General features: G+C 54.9%; 1 protein-coding gene across 1 annotated transcript in view; it reads left to right on the top strand.

Moving 5' to 3' along the window:
- FAM184B (family with sequence similarity 184 member B) overlaps positions 1–17,819 on the top strand; it is a 70,964-nt gene that overhangs the window by 50,489 nt on the left and 2,656 nt on the right. The window contains exons 9-16 of the mRNA XM_036019144.1: positions 4,465–4,594; positions 5,406–5,618; positions 7,267–7,420; positions 10,764–10,927; positions 11,539–11,714; positions 13,546–13,692; positions 15,589–15,706; positions 17,320–17,424. Of these exons, the coding sequence (XP_035875037.1) occupies positions 4,465–4,594; positions 5,406–5,618; positions 7,267–7,420; positions 10,764–10,927; positions 11,539–11,714; positions 13,546–13,692; positions 15,589–15,706; positions 17,320–17,424 (1,207 nt within the window). The remainder of the gene's footprint in view (positions 1–4,464; positions 4,595–5,405; positions 5,619–7,266; positions 7,421–10,763; positions 10,928–11,538; positions 11,715–13,545; positions 13,693–15,588; positions 15,707–17,319; positions 17,425–17,819) is intronic.

The raw sequence follows: 17,819 nt of genomic DNA, 5'->3' as shown, positions 1-17,819 counted from the left end.
GGGAGACAAAGGAGCTTTGTCCCCAAGGAGGTATCCCCTGTCTGTATCAGCTGTATTAGTCACCTTTTGCTGCTGTAACAAGCATTCTCAAAATATCAGTAATTTTTAGTTCATAGGCTAGCCACCTTGACTCTTGGCTCTGCCAGGCTCTGCTGGGCTTATGCGGCTGAGGGTCAGGTGTCACTGCCTGCCTGGGACCGTGGGTAGAGTCCGTCTGCTCCACAGGCCCTCTCACTCTGAGATGGAGGCCAGAGGGTTAGTCCCTGACCAGGGCATGTTGTTGTCATGGCAACCAGAAGAAGCTCAAAGGGCTGGTGGAAATATGCAATGCCTCTTGAACCCTACACTCAGAATGCACGCTCTTGTTTCTCTCCACACTCCCCTGGCCAAAGCAGGTCACATGGCCAAAACTAATATCACTGGGCAGAGAAGAATATGCTCTTTTCATGTCTTGTCAGCTCGAGCTGCTATAACAAAACACCATAGACTGGGCGGCCGAAATTGACTTCTCACGGTTCTGGAGGCCGGAGAGCCCAAGGTCCAGTTGTGGGCCTATTCGCTTCCTGGTGCAAGTTCTCTTCCCGGCTTGCAGATGGCTGTCCTCTCTCTGTGTCCTCACACGGCAGGGGGCGGGGGGGGGGGGGAGAGCTGTGTCTCTCTCAGGTCTCTTCCTGTGAGCACACGAATCCCATCATGGGGGCCCCATTTCATGACCTAATCACTTGTTAAATCCTCCGTCTCATTGGACAATAGGGTAAAACATATAAAGGTTGAAGGACCACAAACATTCAGACGCCAGCCCTGGGGAACAGAATCTACGCCCATGAACCCATCCGTGGCCGTGTCAGGCAACCTCTAGTCGAATGAACGCTCCAGCTAACGATCCTCCCGTAGCACCCTCCAGGTTCCGTGTCAGCGTCTGGGCATTAAGGACGCCAGCTGAAGAGGGCAAGGAGGCCTCTGGAGTCAGGCCCCCCGGGGAAGTCCTAGAACCACCACTTTACCAGGGGCAGCCACAAACATTGTCCTGTTTAGAACTCATGATTCCAGAGGGAAAGCTCTTTCTTTCCCTTTCTTTTCCCCAGAAAATACCAGCAGCGATGTCAAAGAGGTCTTTAAGGAGCCCAGCTTGGGTCACATGTCCATTCCTAAGCCAGTCATTCCGGTTTGGCAGATAGAGGGCTCTGATTGGCAGGCAGGTATCCCATGTCCTTCCCTGGGGCATGGGGCAAGCTGGGAATGGGGGCAGAGTTAGCTGTGCCCAAACCCTGTGGACTAAATAGGATCATTGTGGACAGACTCTCCCAGGGAGAGCATGCTGGGCAGGCTGGCAGAAGGTGGACACTGCAATAGCCTTGCTTTGTCTCCCATGGTGGCTATACTGGTGAGGGGGTGTCCTCAGTATAGAAGCAAATGAGGAGGTGGGGCTCTGGAGGTTGCTCACACGGGGTTTCGCTGGGAGCTGAAGAGCTAAGTAGTGAGGAGGAAGGAAGAGAAAGTCGTCTGAGACCTAAAGTCAGGGACTGCGGGACGACACCAATGCAGCGGTTCCTTTGGGGGCGGGGTTGCACAGCCAGCGGTTGCCCCAGGAAGGATGACGGTGACGAAACTGGGCTTCTTGTCCTGCTGGCTAAAAGGGGGCGGCTTTCCCATTGGCTGTGACTTAAGGTAGGGGAGAGCAGGTCAGGATCGGTTGTTTTTTTGCTTTTGTTTATTTTAATCCTCACCCAAGGGTGTGCTTATTGATTTTAGAGAGAGGGGAAGGGAGGGAGAGAGGGAGAGAAACATCAATGGGTTGCCTCTCGTATGCGCCCCAACAGGGGACCAACCCTGCAACCGAGGCATGTGCCCTGACCAGGAATTGAACCTGCGACCTTTCAGATTCTAGGAGGGTGCTCCAACCAAGTGAGCCACACTGGCCGGGGCAAAATGAATTTGAATGGGTGGGGAAGGAGGAAATCGGGAGGGTTGGCTGTGACTGGCTTTGTGATGGTGGGTGGCAGGATGGGATGGGATCCTTGGGATGTGAGGGAATGGGGGGCAGTGGAAGGGGGTCATTGCAAATATCCTTCAAAACTAGGAGCGAAATAGCAACATTTCCAGGTACATAACTTTTCATCAGCCAACCTGCAACATGATAAATGGTGAAAGGAAATGACACCAGATTTAAGCTTACATCTACAGGCAAAAATTAAGAGTGTCAGCAATGGTACACGTGTAAGAAAATATAAAAGACGACTGTTTCTCCTCTTAATTCCTTTGAAAGACACTGAGCCGCTTATGGATGATAACGGTAACACTGACATCGTGTCCCGGGGCTCACAGTGCACGCACAGTGGTTGGACAGTACATGACCGCCCTGGCCCAGGGCCAGCAGTGGGACAGAAGGAATTATACTTTGTAAGGGATTCACATTTCACATGAAGAGGTACCCTGTTAACACTACATAGACTGTGATAAGTTGGGGATACAAACTGCAGAAAAGGAAGAACAGAACAACAATAAGAAAAAGGACTGGGGACCCTGGCCGGCATAGCTCAGTGGATTGAGCGCGGGCTGCGAACCTAAGTGTCGCAGGTTCGATTCCCAGTCAGGGTACATGCCTGGGTTGCAGGCCATGACCCCCAGCAACCGCACACTGATGTTTCTCTCTATCTCCTTCCCTTCCCTCTCTAAAAATAAATAAATAAAATCTTAAAAAAAAAAAAGAAAAAAGACTGGGGAAATGCGAAATAAATGGCGAGATTTAAGCCCAACCATCTCAATAACTAGAATGTAAATGAAACAAACACACCATCTCAAAGAGACTGTCAGAGAGGGGAGAACAGCAAGAGATTACTATCCACTACCCACAAAGAGACATGGAAATAGAAAGACATTGTTACGAGCTGCATTGTGCCCCCCCTAATTCATATGTTGAGACCCTAGCCCACGGCACCTCCGAATTCAACTGTATGTACAGATGGGGTCTTTAAAGAGGGGACTGGGTTAAAAATGGGGTCACTGGCGTGACCCTCCTCCAATAGGACGGGTGCCCTATGTGAAGAGGAGGGTGGCACACAGGTAACACGAAGGGGCCACCGTGTGAGGGCATGATGGGAAGGTGGCTCTCTGTAAGCCTCGAAGAAACCAAACCCTCGGACACCTTGATCTTGGACTTCTAGCCTCCAGAACTGGGAAAAACTAAACGTGTGCTTTTTCAGCACCCCAGCCTGAGGTGCCCTGCCGTGGCAGCCCCGATGCGGGCACGCACGGGCTCGAAGGCGAGAGGGTGGGAAGAGTTGTACAGGCTAGCATCAAACGTGCGGAGGCTAATGCGGCTGGACTGTCAACATAGGCCTCAGAACAAAGAGTAGCAGCAGGGTTTTACAGGGGATATCTCATGATGGTAAAGGGGCAACGCACCAGGAAGACGTAACTACCCCATAGAGGAGGAAACTTGGGCCCAGAGAGCTTAAAGATCTTGCCCAAGGTCACGTATGCAGTAAAGCTTGAACTTGAACTTGAGCAGTCTGGCTCTAGCACGCAAGCTTTTAACCACGTTGTTGGGCTGCTCCTGGCATCCTTCCTTTCCTCTCAGAGTCCCCTCAACCCCCAGCCTGTGCCCGTGTGGCTGAGCCTTGTCGCCTCTTCCAAGCCAGGCCCACCCCCCTCCCGTGGCCTTTCTTCATTATCCAGGGCCCTGCCTTCCTAGGCTCTGGCCCCCTGGCCTGTGTCCTTGCCAGAGGGAGCAAAGCACCATTTACATTTCAGCAACCTCTGCCCTGAGACGTCCACCCGTCCACTCAGTGACATCCTTTTCCATTGTTAAACGGGGTAAATACTTACCATTACAGCCTCAGCCGGCTACATTTGAATTTCTCAGCTGGTTCATGAGTTCAGAATTGGGGGTTGGAAGGTCTCTCCAAAGACACTTGTGGGCACCTGTTCTAGAATGCAGAAATGACTGCAGCTTTAAACAGGCATCTTCCTGTCCCTGCTACATGGTGAAGGCCTGTTTATCATCCCCCACATTTACTTGGGGGCAGCCAGGGAAAGTTAAGAGCATGCTTTGAAAGGCGTAAAGTACTGGATTCAAGTGAAGCATTATTGTTGCAGTTTTCTCCTAAGCAGGAAGAGCTGTGAAATTAGACCATGGAGACCTCTTCCTCCAGAGGGGGGCCCCCAAGGACCCCGCAGAAGTGACTAAGCTCAGTCACCCTGTCGGGTGGTCATCATGTATTAAGGGCCCACTAAAACAGCTACCAGGAGGGTCCAGCCGTATCCTGACTGTATCCCACGGGCAATGACACTTCGACCTTGTGCATCAGGCTATTTTTAATCCAAAGAAGATGCTTTTCACTCCACCACCTGCCGTGGGAGCTCCCCTGGCCCAGTGATTGAGATGTCGCCGGGGGGGGGGGCGGGGACCATACTGTCTCTAGCCTAGGATCTTTCGTGACTCTGGCTTCCATATCGCCGAAGGGTCCCGGTGCCCCTGGAGGAAGGAGGGGGCCCACAGTCTCCCCTGGGCTCCCTGCTGAAGGAGAAGGCCCCTGAAATCCGGCGCCTGCGGGAGGAGTGGCAGGGCCAGAAGGCCAGGCTGCAGGCCCAGGTAGGAGGGCAGCTGCGATGGGGATGTGCCCCCGTGCCCGGTGAGACCCGCCTCCTCCTCCTCGTGCTTCCTGACGCCTGTGGGGCCCGACTCATGCCCGTGCTGTGGCGGGCTTTCTAGGCCCAGGGCCAGGTGGGGTTCTTAATTCTGTTTATTCATTCCCTCCACACCTGTGTGGCTCGTGAGCCCCCCCCCCCACCCCACTGTGAGCCAGGAACACCTCCAGGTGCTCGGGGTTTATCCGTGAGCAAGCCAGGAAAAAGTCCTACATGAAAGTGCTTATATTTTAGCAGGGCAGGTGGGTGCAAACCATCAAGAATAGACGTAAGAAATAAGTAAAGCCCATACATCATACACGAGCAGAGGAGGAGGGCTCAGGAAGAAGGACAAATGGCAGTGTGGAACAGCAGGGACGGGGGGGGGGGGGGGGGCGGCGGCTGGCTGGTGATGAGGGAGGGGGTACAGCACCACATGGCCTTGCCCTGGAGGCCTCAGCAAGAAGCAGAGCTGAGCGAGCAGCTGAAGGAGGGGAGGGAGGCCACGTGGGCCTCTGGGGAGGGGCACTCTGCCGCCCTCTTGATCTCTCTGGGGTGGCCTGTGTCCCAGTCCTGCTCTGCTCTTGCCCAGCATCTGTGGCCCCAGGAGGCCTGACAGTCCCCAATTCTTGCAGCTTGAGGTTCCCGCCCCTCAGAGCTCCCACAGGCAGAGGAGGCCCAGCTGGGTCAGGCAGACATTCAGAAAGCCTCTTTCTAGGCAACCCGGGAGGTGGGAGGGGATTCAGCTGAGGGCAGGCTGCCCGGCCCGCGGGCAGGTGTCTCAGATGCAGCAGGCCCTGGAGCAGTGCGCCAGCAGCTACAGGCAGGACCTGCAGGAGCTCCGGCGGCTCTCGGACCAGGAGAGGGAGAAGCTGCAGCGCGAGCTCCAGGAGACCGTCCAGCAGCACCAGGCCGGGAGGGCCCAGCTGGAGGTGTCCCACCAGCGGGCCCTCCGCCTGCTTGAAAAAGCCAAAAACCAGGAACTCAAGGTAAGGGAGCTGACCGTGAAGCCCGCCAGCGACTGAGCCCCGGCCACGCAGCTTACAGGGTGCCTCTCGGACATCATCCCAGCCCCTAGAATCGTCTGTCAAGGTCATTATTATCATATTCCCTTTTCCAGCTGAGGACAGAGGCTCAGCTTCAGCCGTTTCTCTGGGTCCCACAGCTAGAAGTGGCAAAACAAGGATTCAGGCTTAGGTCTGTTGGGTTTCTGGTGCTGTTTTCCTGACCCGCATGTGACCTGGGTAACATAAGGATAGTTTTCTTTCCTAACTTGGGCCATGCTGGACACAGTGCATGCTGGGGGTTCAGGCTCAGCCCAGCAGCTAAAGAGGGGGAGGGCAGCCCAGAGTTGAGAAAGGCCAGCTCAGCAGCAAAGACCTTCCAGAAGGCCTGGAGAGCTGTGGTGAGGGTCAGGCCCTCCACAGGGAGGCTCGAACACAGTTCATTTATCGCCTCCTACCTTCTACTCTCTCAGAAGGTGAGGCAAGGCGCTGCTGCATTCATGCAGCTGCCCCAGGCTCCAGATGTCTCTGTCCACCCCTGGGGCGGGGAGGGCTCTGCATTTGGTGAAAGGCATTTCTCACTGTTCCCAGAGGTTGCACGAGGGACTGGAAAGGCTTGTGCCCCGGACAGTGCAGCCCCAGGGTCACCATGTGGCCTCCACAGTGACTGTCTTCAGTCAGCAGGTCACTTCTCCTTTCCGAGCCCAGCTCCTCCTCTGTTTAAGGGAAAAAAGGGAGAGGAGGGAGGGGTTGATGATTTCTGCATCTTTTCTGTGTGACCTTGGAAAATTAAATTGATCTCTCCCAGCCTCAGTTTGCTCATTTGAAAAGTGGGGCTATATATTAACTGGAACTCTCTTCTGGGGGGAAGAAAAAGAAAGAAAAGAAAAGAAAGAAGTCCTGGCTGGTGTGGCTCAGTGGATTGAGCACCAGTCTGAGAACCAAAGGGTCACTGGTTTGATTCCCAGTCAAGGCAAATGCCTGAGTTGCAAGCCAGGTCTCCAGGAGGGGGCATGTGAGAGGCAACCACATATTGATGCTTCTCTCTCTCTTTATCCCTCCCTTCCTTTCTCTCTAAAAATAAATAAATAAACTCTTAAGAAAGAAAGAAAGAAAGAAAGAAAGAAAGAAAGAAAGAAAGAAAGAAAGAAAGAAACTCTATTAGTTTCCTATTGCTGCTGTAACAAATGACCATGATGTTGGTGGCTTAACACAGTTAAACTACAGTCCTGAAGGTCAGAAGCCCTAATATCAAGGTCCCAGCAGGGCTGTTTTCCTGAATGTGTTAAACTGGAGGACATGTAGTCAGTGTCTGTCTGTTTCTCCCTCTTTCTTGTTCTCTCTCTTCCCACCTCCTAACACCAAATCCCCAGTGATGGTCCAGCTTGGAAGAGGGGTCCACTCTGGCCCAGCCAGCTGTGGACCAGGGTCATGTTCTCGTGGTACAAAACAGCTGCTGTGGCCATGCCATCACTGCCATCCCAGAGAGGTTGGGGAGGAGGCTGATAAGCCCTCTACCAGGGAATGGCAAGTGCTCAGCTGAGCCCCAGCGTGGAAGAGGAGCTTAGCAGAGGGGCTAGGTCTCCCCTCTGTGCCCACTTTTATGCCTCCTTCCTTCCACTTTTTCCCACAGGCCACAGAAGAGCTCTTGAAAAAGGAATCCAGCCACAGCCTCCAGATGCAGCACCAGGCACACCAGCTAGAGCTCCAGGCCTTGGAGGAGAAGGTCCGGCAAGAGCTCCAGGGGGAGCAGGAGAGGACGCAGGCTCAGCACGCTCTGCTGCTAGGTATGCAACCAGCCGCAGCCGGCAGGGTCCTCAGGGTGGCCGGGGGCAGCGGCGTGGGGCCCAGAGATCTGGAGGCACACAGGCCAGGGCGACTCTCCTGGTTCTGCCACCACCTAGCTGTGAGACCTGGGGTGGGTCACTCTCAGCCTCGTTTCCCTTTTGTATAAAATGAAATTGCAATTGCCCCTACCACATAGGGGTGTAATGTAGATTTGATGAGATATTAAATACAGAACACCTAGCTTATAACATGGGCCCAGTGAATGTAGATAACTTTATCGTCATTATTATTACTGAACATAAACCACACCTATGGACCTTCGTAAGTGTTTCATAGGATTGCCGCAACTTCTCGTTTCCATTCTGAGGATTTTTGCAAGTTCAGGGCGACCAAGGCTTCCAGGCTCCCGAGTGCTCTCTGCCCCCTTTGCTGCTGCCTCACGATCCCCAGCACGAAACTCGCCTCCCCCCCAGTCCCCACACCAAGAGCCAGTCCCACGGAGACGGGCAGAGCCAAAGTGCCTTGGCCGGAAGCCCAGCTCCGACACTCACTGGCTGTGTGACGGCGGGCAGGTTGCTCCGAGGCTCTGTGCCTCCCTTGCTCAGCTGTCGAGTGGGAATAATAACAGACTCCGCCCCACTGGGCTGCCGTTAGATTTCCGAGAGTAAGTGCACGGCATGCAGACTGTACAAATGCTCCCTGTTACTCTTGCTGCACATGCCAGCGTTGCCTAGCTCACCCCAGGGGCCTCTCCCCATTTCGTAGACCATCTTTCTTCCTCATTGCAGGCTCTACTCTCTCTCACCTTCCTTCTCTCCACTCAGGGCGGCACAGCTGCCTCTCCTTATGTCGTGCCTGTCAGTAAAACCACGCTGGCCTCCTTAGGGGGTTCTTCGCACCCTGGCAGGGCTCCTCCCGTGAGAGAATTGCAGAGAAGGGCAATGCCTTTACCTGCACAGGTGACTAAGATCTACCTGCTGCTGGTGGGGTTTTCACTGGACAGTGCGTCCTGCTGGGGGAGGTGATGTGGGGGCGGGAGGGAGAAGAGCCCCACGGATTTCCCCATCAACAGCACCCCGGGGTGGAGGTAGCCATGTTGGAAATGCAGCCGTTAGCAGAATCTGAGGAAGACTCATTATAGAAGACAAAACTCGGGTTGTGCCACGTGTCTCAGGTCGAAGACCCCCCAAGGTTAGTAGGTCAGGACACCTGGCGGCTGTTGGCACAGATGTCCCTGCCGCCTGTTCTCGGGCCCTTCTGATTCGAACAGCAGTTCGGTCCTTTCCTGACAAAACAATTAGGAGAGACCCTGGGGATGGGCTGGGATTCTCAGCCTCTGTCCCAAGAAGAGAGGGCTTTGTGGGGCCATAAAGAAAATAGCAAATTATAGGCGTCCTGGGTGGTATTGGGTGGGTGGGAGCACCTCCCATACAACAGAGTGATATTATGTGTCCCTGGCCCAGTGACTCCTGCTCCACTGTCTGCATGAGACATGCCTGACCTGCAGTGCAGGTTCGTGTGTGGGGGCGAAAGGGTGAGAGTCCCGGTGATGCTGTGATACGCTGGGGTGGGGACCCAGACATGCTGGGTAGGTGGGTGGGTGGATGGATGGGTGGATGGGTGGGGGGGGGGGGGATAGGTGGATGGATGGACGGATGAGTGTATGGATGAGAGGATGGATGGATGGGTGGATGGATGGATGGATGGGTGGGTGGGTGGATGGGCGGATGGGTGGATGGATGAGAGGATGGGTGGGTGGGTGGTGGATGGGTGGATGGATGAGTGGATGGTGGGTGGATGGATGGATGGATGGTTGGGTGGGTGGATGGGGGGAGGGGGTGGATGGATGAGGGGATGGGTGGGTGGATGGGTGGGTGGATGGGTGGAGAGGTGGATAGGTGGATGGGTGGATGGATGGATGGATGGGTGGATGGTGGGTGGATGGATGGATGGATGGTTGGTGGGTGGATGGGTGGGTGGATAAGTGGATGGATGAATGGATAGGTGGTGGGAGAAAAGGGGAGGATAATGAATACACTACAGATCATGCTTTCCTAAAGGGTTTTATTGCAACTTGTGATAAAGGATATCAGAAAATGGGGTTGTGTCTGCATTTTTTTAAAGGAAAAAGCTTTTGAAGTTACTTTATTAAAATTCTATTGGGGACAAAAAATGACCAAATAAATTTTTCAACATAATGTCATCAGAATATATTAAGCACTCACATGTGTTTGATGTACTACTCCTTCGAGAGCAGCACAGTAGGCATATGGGAAATCTTTCACAATGAATACACTTTTACTATATCATTGATCTCCCCTCTAAACATCATTCATGTATTTCACAAATACATACTGAGCACTTGCTGTGTACTGAGGCCCATATCGGGTACTTATTTTATGGCTTATGGAATTACTGGAACAATATTTCAAGTTATTTGCAATAATGAAAATACAGTCTCAAAAGTCCCTCACAGAAAAAAACATTAAATTTGCTAGCCCTTAAAACATACCTTCTTAAAAAAATAGCCCAGTGACTAGCATGCACTCTATCAGAAAATGCTCATTTTGAAACGACTGCTTTCTTTGCCTTTCAATCGTGCGAGGGTACGACTGGGAACCACCCGCCATCCTCCGAGGAGAAGTCGGAGTTTCCGGCTGCACTCTTCCCGGAGCTAAGGGGGCGGGGCTTGTACATTTGTCCCGGAGGATTCTGGTTTTAATCCTCCCTCTGTTCGGATGACTTGCCATCGTCTCCAGTTTCCAGGACCCCACCAACCTCACACCCAGGGAAAGGAGAACCTGTAAATGTTTTGTCTCCTTAAGACTTGACATAAATGTCAAAATTCCCAACTTGAAACATGCAGCCCCTGGTCACTTGATAATTCCCTGTTCTCTTGGTTTCTGGACTTGGTGCGGAGGCCCACACCGCCTCAGGGTTCCACCCTGACTCAAGGCCGTCCCACTGAAACCCACGACCTTCCCTAATCACCAGGAAAAGGCTAAGAGGTGCTTCAGAGTGGAGAGGAACCACTGGACATGTGGAATCCTGACTGCTCAACTCACTAGCTGTGTGTCTCTGGGCTACTTACTCAACCTCTCTGAGCTCAGGTTACACATCATCAAACGGGCTGTGGCGACACTGGGTAGGATGGTTGTAGGGCTTCAGTAAACAGTTTTCCAGGGTTTTAAGCACATTTAGTGTGCTGTGCATAGAGCTCTTGTTACTGTTACCTTGAGTTTGGAGACCTCGACCCCAAGCCTTCTGCAGCACCCACACCGGGACAGACTCCAGCCTTCACCTTGACCCTTTGCCTGAACTTCGCTGCCCTTCCTTCCGCAGAGTCCCTCCGGCAGGAGCTGTGGCAGCAGCGAGCCGCCTGCTCGGAGCACCAGAAGGACCTGGAGGCGCTGCAGGCTGAGCTGAGGACTCTGGGCAGCTCTGACCGGCCGCGGGCCCTCACCCAGGGTGCAGGTGACAGCGAGGACCACATAGACACCACCAAGGTGTGCATCCTGGGCCACCCACACGACACCCCTCTGGGAGCAGGCAGGGCTGCAGCCAGCTCTGAGAGGGGAGGCCCTGGGTACTTGAGCCCAAACGGGGAACACCCTTCTCCTTTGCGAGGGGACACCTGGCGGGCCTGCAGGCTGACCTTTTTGTAAAGAAAACCCAGGTTTTAAGTTCTACGTGCTCTCCTTAATTTGGACACAGCAGCGTCGCAGGGTGTTGGCACCAGACAGGGCTCAGAGACCACCAGCTCCGGCCACTGCTTCAGGTCTGCAGAAGAGTGTCTGAGTCCTCCCCTGTCTCGACCTACCTGTTCCCGTGATCGGGAGCAGCCCTGTCACCCGAGCTCAAGGCCTCTCTCCTTGAACTTCCGGGTCAGACTCGGCCCCTGGGCCCCTTCCTTGCACATCCAAAATTCCTACCTTGCGGGGTAGCACCCGGACCTCTGTGCCCCAGCCGGCTGCCCTGCTTCAGGTCTTCCTCTGAAGTGCGTCTGCATACAGCCTTCAGTGGCTCCCTACTGCCCCTGCGGCTCCGGGGTGGGCGGCGCACACCGGGGGCCCTTTGTGCCTTCTGGAAACACCCTTCCCGGCTACCTTCTTCCCAGGAGGGGCGCGGGCCAGGCGCGGCTGGCTCCCCGAAGGGCACCGCTGAGCATTCTCCCAGCGGCAGCGAGGAGGGCCTCCTCCAGGAGAACTCGCAGCTCAAGGACGCCTTGCGGCAGCTGCGGGAGGAAGTGGAACAGCACCAGCAGGAGGCGCTGCGGCTCCGCGACCAGAGCAGGTGGGTCTGCGGGACCCCAGACCTTTCCTTCCTCCCTCCCTCCCTCCCTCCCCTTGCTGCACTGCCGCGTGATGAGCCTCGGAGATCTAAAACCTGCTACCCGTGGGCACCTTCCCAAAGAAAAGACTCCCTAACATGGTAGCACTTCACTGGGGTTACTCCCCGGTCGCAGGAAAAGTGTCTGGGAAGTCGAGGTCACAACTGCAGAGGAGTGGACATGAAACAGAAGCAGAAACCCAGTTTCAGTGCAAATCAGGGAATTTATGGAATCCGACCAAACGACACCGAAAGTATCCTCCAACGAGCCTTGGAAAGACAGTGCTCTGTGCCTTTGGCCAGTGAGCTGGGGTGACAAGTACCCTCTCCAGGACTGTCCTCCTCCGCAGAGTGGGGATGCCTGCCCAGCCCCCACCCCCCACGCGCCAGGGCTGCGTTAGGACGCAGGGAAGTGCGGCCTGGAGGAAGCACTGGGCCAGCCCTGGGGTCACTAGTGCCTAATCCAGGCCGGACAGCTCGTGGTCAGTCCTGAATTCACGGCCTTCCCCCTTCCCCCCACTTCTTGGAGAGGTCACAACGACAACTTTAATTTCATTAATTAGGTACAGGACTTTTTGGGTCATCGGTTTCTCGTTGAGTGAGCTTCGGTAGTCCCTCTCTCTCAAGGACTTTGTCCGTTTCCTCTCAGCTGTCCGAGTGAGAGTAGTTGTTCCAGGGAGAGGTTCGGGTAGGAAGCAGCAGCGAGCCCACCTGGCCGAGGTGCAGACCTCAGATTCAGTCAGGGACTCGCCATGTGACACTGGAATGAGGAGGCGGGCCGGGGTGGGGACTCCTAACCATTTTGGGTTACAGCCCCTTCCAGCTTGGAAAAGCAACGGCCCCTCTCCGGGGAGAAGGAAACAATCACACAGAAATATGCACGCGCTTGCCCTGGCTGGGCGGTTCTGTGGGTTGGAGCGTCGCCCTGAACACCAAAAAGGTTGCAGATTGCATCTCCAGTGCAGATGTATTCGGGAGGCAACCAATCTGTGTCTCTCCCTCCCTCCCTCCCCCTTCCTTTCTCTCTAAAATCAATAAACACGTCCTTGGGTGAGGAGATCTCTCTCTCTATCTGTATGACTAACTTTCTGAGGGTGACACGCCCTGATGCTTGTCTATGGATCCCTGAGGCCCCACACCTAGTAGGTTCACACAAGTGACAGCTGGCGGCTGAACACATACTGTGTGCTGCGGACTGTTCTGGACACGTATGGACACGAGCTTCCTGGCAGTAACGGTGTGAGGCAGACACTGTTGTCACCTCCGCCTAACAGATGAAGAGGCTGAGCAGGACATCCCTTGCCCAAGGTCACACGGCTGGGAAGTGATGGAGGCGGCCGCAGATGGACGTGGCAGCCTGGCTCAGACGCTGGTCTCCTGACCCGCCCCACCCTGCCTGGTCCCAGAGTTCCAGCCTTCAGTAACCCTGATACAGAACCTGTCTCCACCTCTCCCACCTGGCCCAGGTGAAGGGAGCACGGTCCAGACTCCCCTCCAGAGCTGCTTCTGTTCCTCCCCCCAGGGGCTGCTCCTCAAGCAAGGAAGACTTTTCTCCCTCCTGGAAGGCTGGGGTGAGGGGTGCTGAGAAGAGGTCCCACAGGCCAGGCTTATCTGGGACCCCGCAACTCAGACACCCCAGGTCTCCTTCCCGTGGTGTCCTGACCTCTGACTCATAACCTTCCCCCACCCACTGGCTCCCAACACGGCCCCCCGGCAGAGGGGGCAGACATCCCAGTGCCCAGGAGGCGGGTCCCCAGCGCCCAGCCCAGCCCAGCCGTGCTGCTGTCCCCCGCAGGCAGCTGGAGGAGGACCAGCAGGCGCAGCGGGCCCGGGAGGTGGAGCTTCTGCGCCAGGAGCACCGGAAGGAGATGCAGGCCCTGGTGGCGGACTTCAGCAGCGCCCAGGCCCGGCTCCAGGCCCGGCTGGCCGCCCTGGAAACCGAGTGAGTGAGGCCCAGGCCCCAAGTCAGGAGGGACGAGTAGATGTACCGCTTTCTGAGGTGACTGCCTTGTCTGTGTTCCCGGGCCACTCCCAGTCTTATAACCAGAAGACCTGGGTCCCAGGAAGCCCCTCAGTCCCACGCAAACTGGGGTGGTTGGTCACCTGTCATACTAGGACACTGCTGTCCCCTTTCGTGCAGGCCCTGGGAATCTGTGAGGAATGTGACTGCCTCTTGGGCGTGGTTTGCCCCTCCCAGGGGGAAGAAATCAGAAGGGTCAAGGCTACACTTTTTACTAGCATTGGCCCTCTTCTAGCATGCAGCATCTCATTTAACCGTCAGCTGCCCTCTAAGGTGGAAATCGTCACTGCTGTGGGCAGTCAGCACCACCAAGGGTCCCTTGTGCATGTGTGCATGTGTTCAGCAAATGTTTCCTGAGGGCTTCCTGCTTTAGGCTCTGGGCTGCCGCAGGGAACAAAACAAAGACTGCGCTCTCGTGGAACTCACAAATTCTCATGGAGATTCTGACAAGAAATAAGGAAACAAATACTTCATGTCAGGCAGTGAAAGTGTGCAGGAAGAAAAACAGGATCCATTTCCAGAGAGTGGCGAGGGTGGGCAAGGAAGGCTTCTTGGTGACATTCACGCACCAGGAGCCAAGGGCACGAGAGGGCCATCTGGAGAGAGGGCACCTTGAACAGAACAGCACGTGCAAAGGCCCTGGGGCCTGCTCCGTCAGACTGAACGGCCTGAAGGCTCATGTGGGTTATGTGGACTGTGCGAGGGAGTGAGTGCTAGAAACCGAGGGGTGCCTCGGAGGGAAGGAGGAGATCTTACAGTGAATGGGCGGCAGTTGGGGTGTAGTCGGAGAGCACCGGGAAGTGATCACAAGGCTCTGAGCAGAAGTGACACCGTCTGATTCACTTCCTGGCGGGGTCCCTCTGGCTGCTACGAGACTGGAGGACTGGGGTTAGCATCAGGGAGGCCAGGTTAAAGCAGAACTAAGTGAATGTAAGTGTCACCTGTCTGACCCTTAGCTCGAGCCCTTAAAAAGTATCCACTCTCTCTAACACAAAGCGAATCATCCAAAATCTGGAGCGGAAGCCTTTACCATCTCCTCTTTCATGCATACTTACCACGCGCCAGGCACCCATTATCTTATTAAATCTTCACAACCACTATTTTCACGCCCATTTTAAAGGTGCTACAGAGGGTCACAGGTAGAACGCCATGCCCGAGGTCACAGCTAGAGAAAGGCCGAGGTGGGATTAGAGCCCAACTCACCTGACCCCAAAGTCCTAGCCTCCTATCAGCGACAGTCTGGCAGTCCGTAGGTCATCTGCAGTCCTAACCCTCCCTCTCATCTGCCGCCCCGGGAGTCCTTTCTCCAGCTGCACGCTGCTGAAAGGGCGCTGGGTACCACCTGCCCTCCCTCCCTGCTCAGCCCTCGCTGATCTGCCTAGGACCTAACGCCTGCCACACCCCGTGCCGGCCAGCAGATGGCGCTAGTGCCGCGCTGTCATCTGCAGAGCCTGTGGGCACTGGCAGGGTGGGCCTGGTTCCTGCCTTCTCCCAAACATCCCTGGCTCTTGACGCCACTGGGTGCAGCCTCTGGGTGCACACACGAGCCATTGTTTCCTGGGCCGTGCACCGTCGGGGGAACTGACAAAGGTCACACTGGGAGGTGGGGTTCTGGGCTCCACCCCAAGTTCTGCAGTCAGTTCTCTGGGAGGCCTTGGACAGGCTCTCTGGGCCTCAGTTTCCCCTTTTGTGAACTGAGAGAGCGGCTGGCCAGGCGGACCACGCAGGGGCGTCTCTTCCCCGTCATCACGTCGTCTCCCTGCTCGTCGTGGCTGAGTGACGGCGGCGAGGGCCTAACGGCTTGTCTGCTTGAAACAGGCTGAAAGAGTCGGGAGAGAAGCCGGGGAAGGGGGCGTCCAGACCGGAGGACGTGCAGCTCATAGGCCGCCTGCAGACCCGCTTGAAGGAGCGAGAGGAGATCATCAAGCAGCTCACGGTGGGGCTGCGGGGCCGCCAGCGTGGGGAGGGCGGCAGGGTGGGGGGCGGGGCACCGACTCGGCACCTGACATTTTACTGGGTCCTCAACTTCTAATCCTCATAAGCATAAAACCACCTTACAAAAGACCTGCGGTTATTTTTTCTATTGTATAAAAAAATACATACGCACTGAAAAAATTAGCACAGGGACATAGAAAGCAAAAACGTCCCTCTACTCCCAAGCCCCACAGCATCTGCCCGGTACTGATACTGCCTTGGTGGTTTTAGCCAACGGAATTTAGGAAGACCTAGAATGGCTCGCCTTATGGCAGAATCTTAATGGATTCAGGCAAGACAATTTTTCTTTAGTGATCTTCCTTCTGTAAACATGACCGCCTGTTTTCCAGTTGGCAAAGCTACCCCTGGGCAACCCCCCCAGGCTATTCTTTGAAATGCCCCCCAACCCCACTCCTGCCAGCACACACAGTCCACAGACCGCACACTGAGGTCTCCTTATACTCTGACCACTGCTTCAGCTCTAACCCAGCCTCGCCGTGCTCCGTGCTGCGATGTCAGCCCCTTACATCACCCCATTGGACAGCTCCTAATGCCTCACAGTCAACTCCGGGGACAGGGGCCATAGGGTCACTCCTGTCGGTATGGCCCGTGGGGGAGAGTGCGTCGGCCACATCAGACTTCCAGGCGCTTCCTGCTGTGGACCCCCGCAGCCCTGACCCAAGCCGCACAGCTTCCCACGTGCACTGGGGAGAGCCCATTATTGGCCTCACCCCCCTGTGCTGACCTCACAGCTACCAGAGGGCTCCTGGGAAAATACAAGTCAGGTTACAGCCGGCTCTGTCCAGCACCTGCCGAAGCCCCCCATCCTGGTCAGAGTAGAGCCCATAGTAGAGCCCCCGGGCCTCTCGGCCGCTGGCAGGGCCTTGCCTGCCCCGGGTCTCATCTCCCAGCCCCACCCCTTGCTCCCAGCCCCGTGCCCTGCTCCCTGGCCACACTCTTTCCTGTCCAGATGTCAGTGAGACCATCAGGGAAACTTGACCACCCACTGAAAATTACACGATACGAATAAGGCATCCTCGTTTGCCAAGTGTGACGAAGATATTGCGGCTTTATTTTTAAAGAGTCCTTATCTTTTTACAGATGAAATTGTACAATGACCGGAATTTCCTTTAAAAACAATACAGAAGGCAAGAAAAACCTAGGGGATTGGCCATGTAGTGATTGATTGTCCCTGCAGGTCTCGTTTCTTTGCCTCAATCGTTAACTTTCTGCACCTTAATTAGTAACTTTCTGCAGTAGCCTCTTCTCAGATGCTGAGTACCTGGATTTCTAACATCCCTTAAGTCATTCCAAATAAGCTTGTCCTTTGCTTTGTTGCAAAAGGGGCTGGGGACACCAAGGCCCCAGGAGAAAAAGTGCTTCCTCAAAGCTTCAGATAGGTGGCAGCTTGATTCCCACTGGCTGCCCCTCCCCCACCCACTTCACCCCACTCCCCGCTGCCCGGGCCCAACCCCTGGGATTTCCCTGCCTTTGTGTCCCTGCCCCCCCCCCCCCCCCAGCCACTCCAGTGCGGTGTGGTTGGGCTCATCACACTCTGCTGGGTTGTTGTTCCAGGAGGAGAGAAGATTTCACTATGCAGCGCTCCCCAGCGCCATGTCCCATCGGAATCGGTCCTTCTCGTTCCATCCTCACCCAGGGTATCTGACCCCGTCCATGAAGGTAACTTGGTTCTTCTGGTTCCAGTGCATTCATTACACAGTTCTACTGGTTTCATGTTCCCCAAGGTCATGGCAGCCTATTCACCAATGGCTGGGATCCAGTCAAAGGGAAACACATGGAAAATAAGACCCACAGAGAAGAGTCCAAATGGTTAAACAGTGTTTTGCTCTGGTTAGGAAGAGGATGTGTATTTTCTTAAATTTTATGTGGGTTTTTATATTCCCCTAGTTTTCTATAAATAAACGTGTCACTATTAATAGTGGTTACAATAAAAATTGGTGGTAGGAAGGAGAGAGAGAAGAGCAGGAATCTTCCACTTCTTAACATGTTTCCCTAGATATTTTGGAATGTGTTACAATGAGAATATTCACATACAAATCTCTCACCAGCTCTCA

This window comes from Phyllostomus discolor, chromosome 1 (assembly GCF_004126475.2).
Source record: "Phyllostomus discolor isolate MPI-MPIP mPhyDis1 chromosome 1, mPhyDis1.pri.v3, whole genome shotgun sequence".
Lineage (NCBI taxonomy): Eukaryota > Metazoa > Chordata > Mammalia > Chiroptera > Phyllostomidae > Phyllostomus > Phyllostomus discolor.
This window is presented reverse-complemented; position numbering and strand designations above follow the sequence as displayed.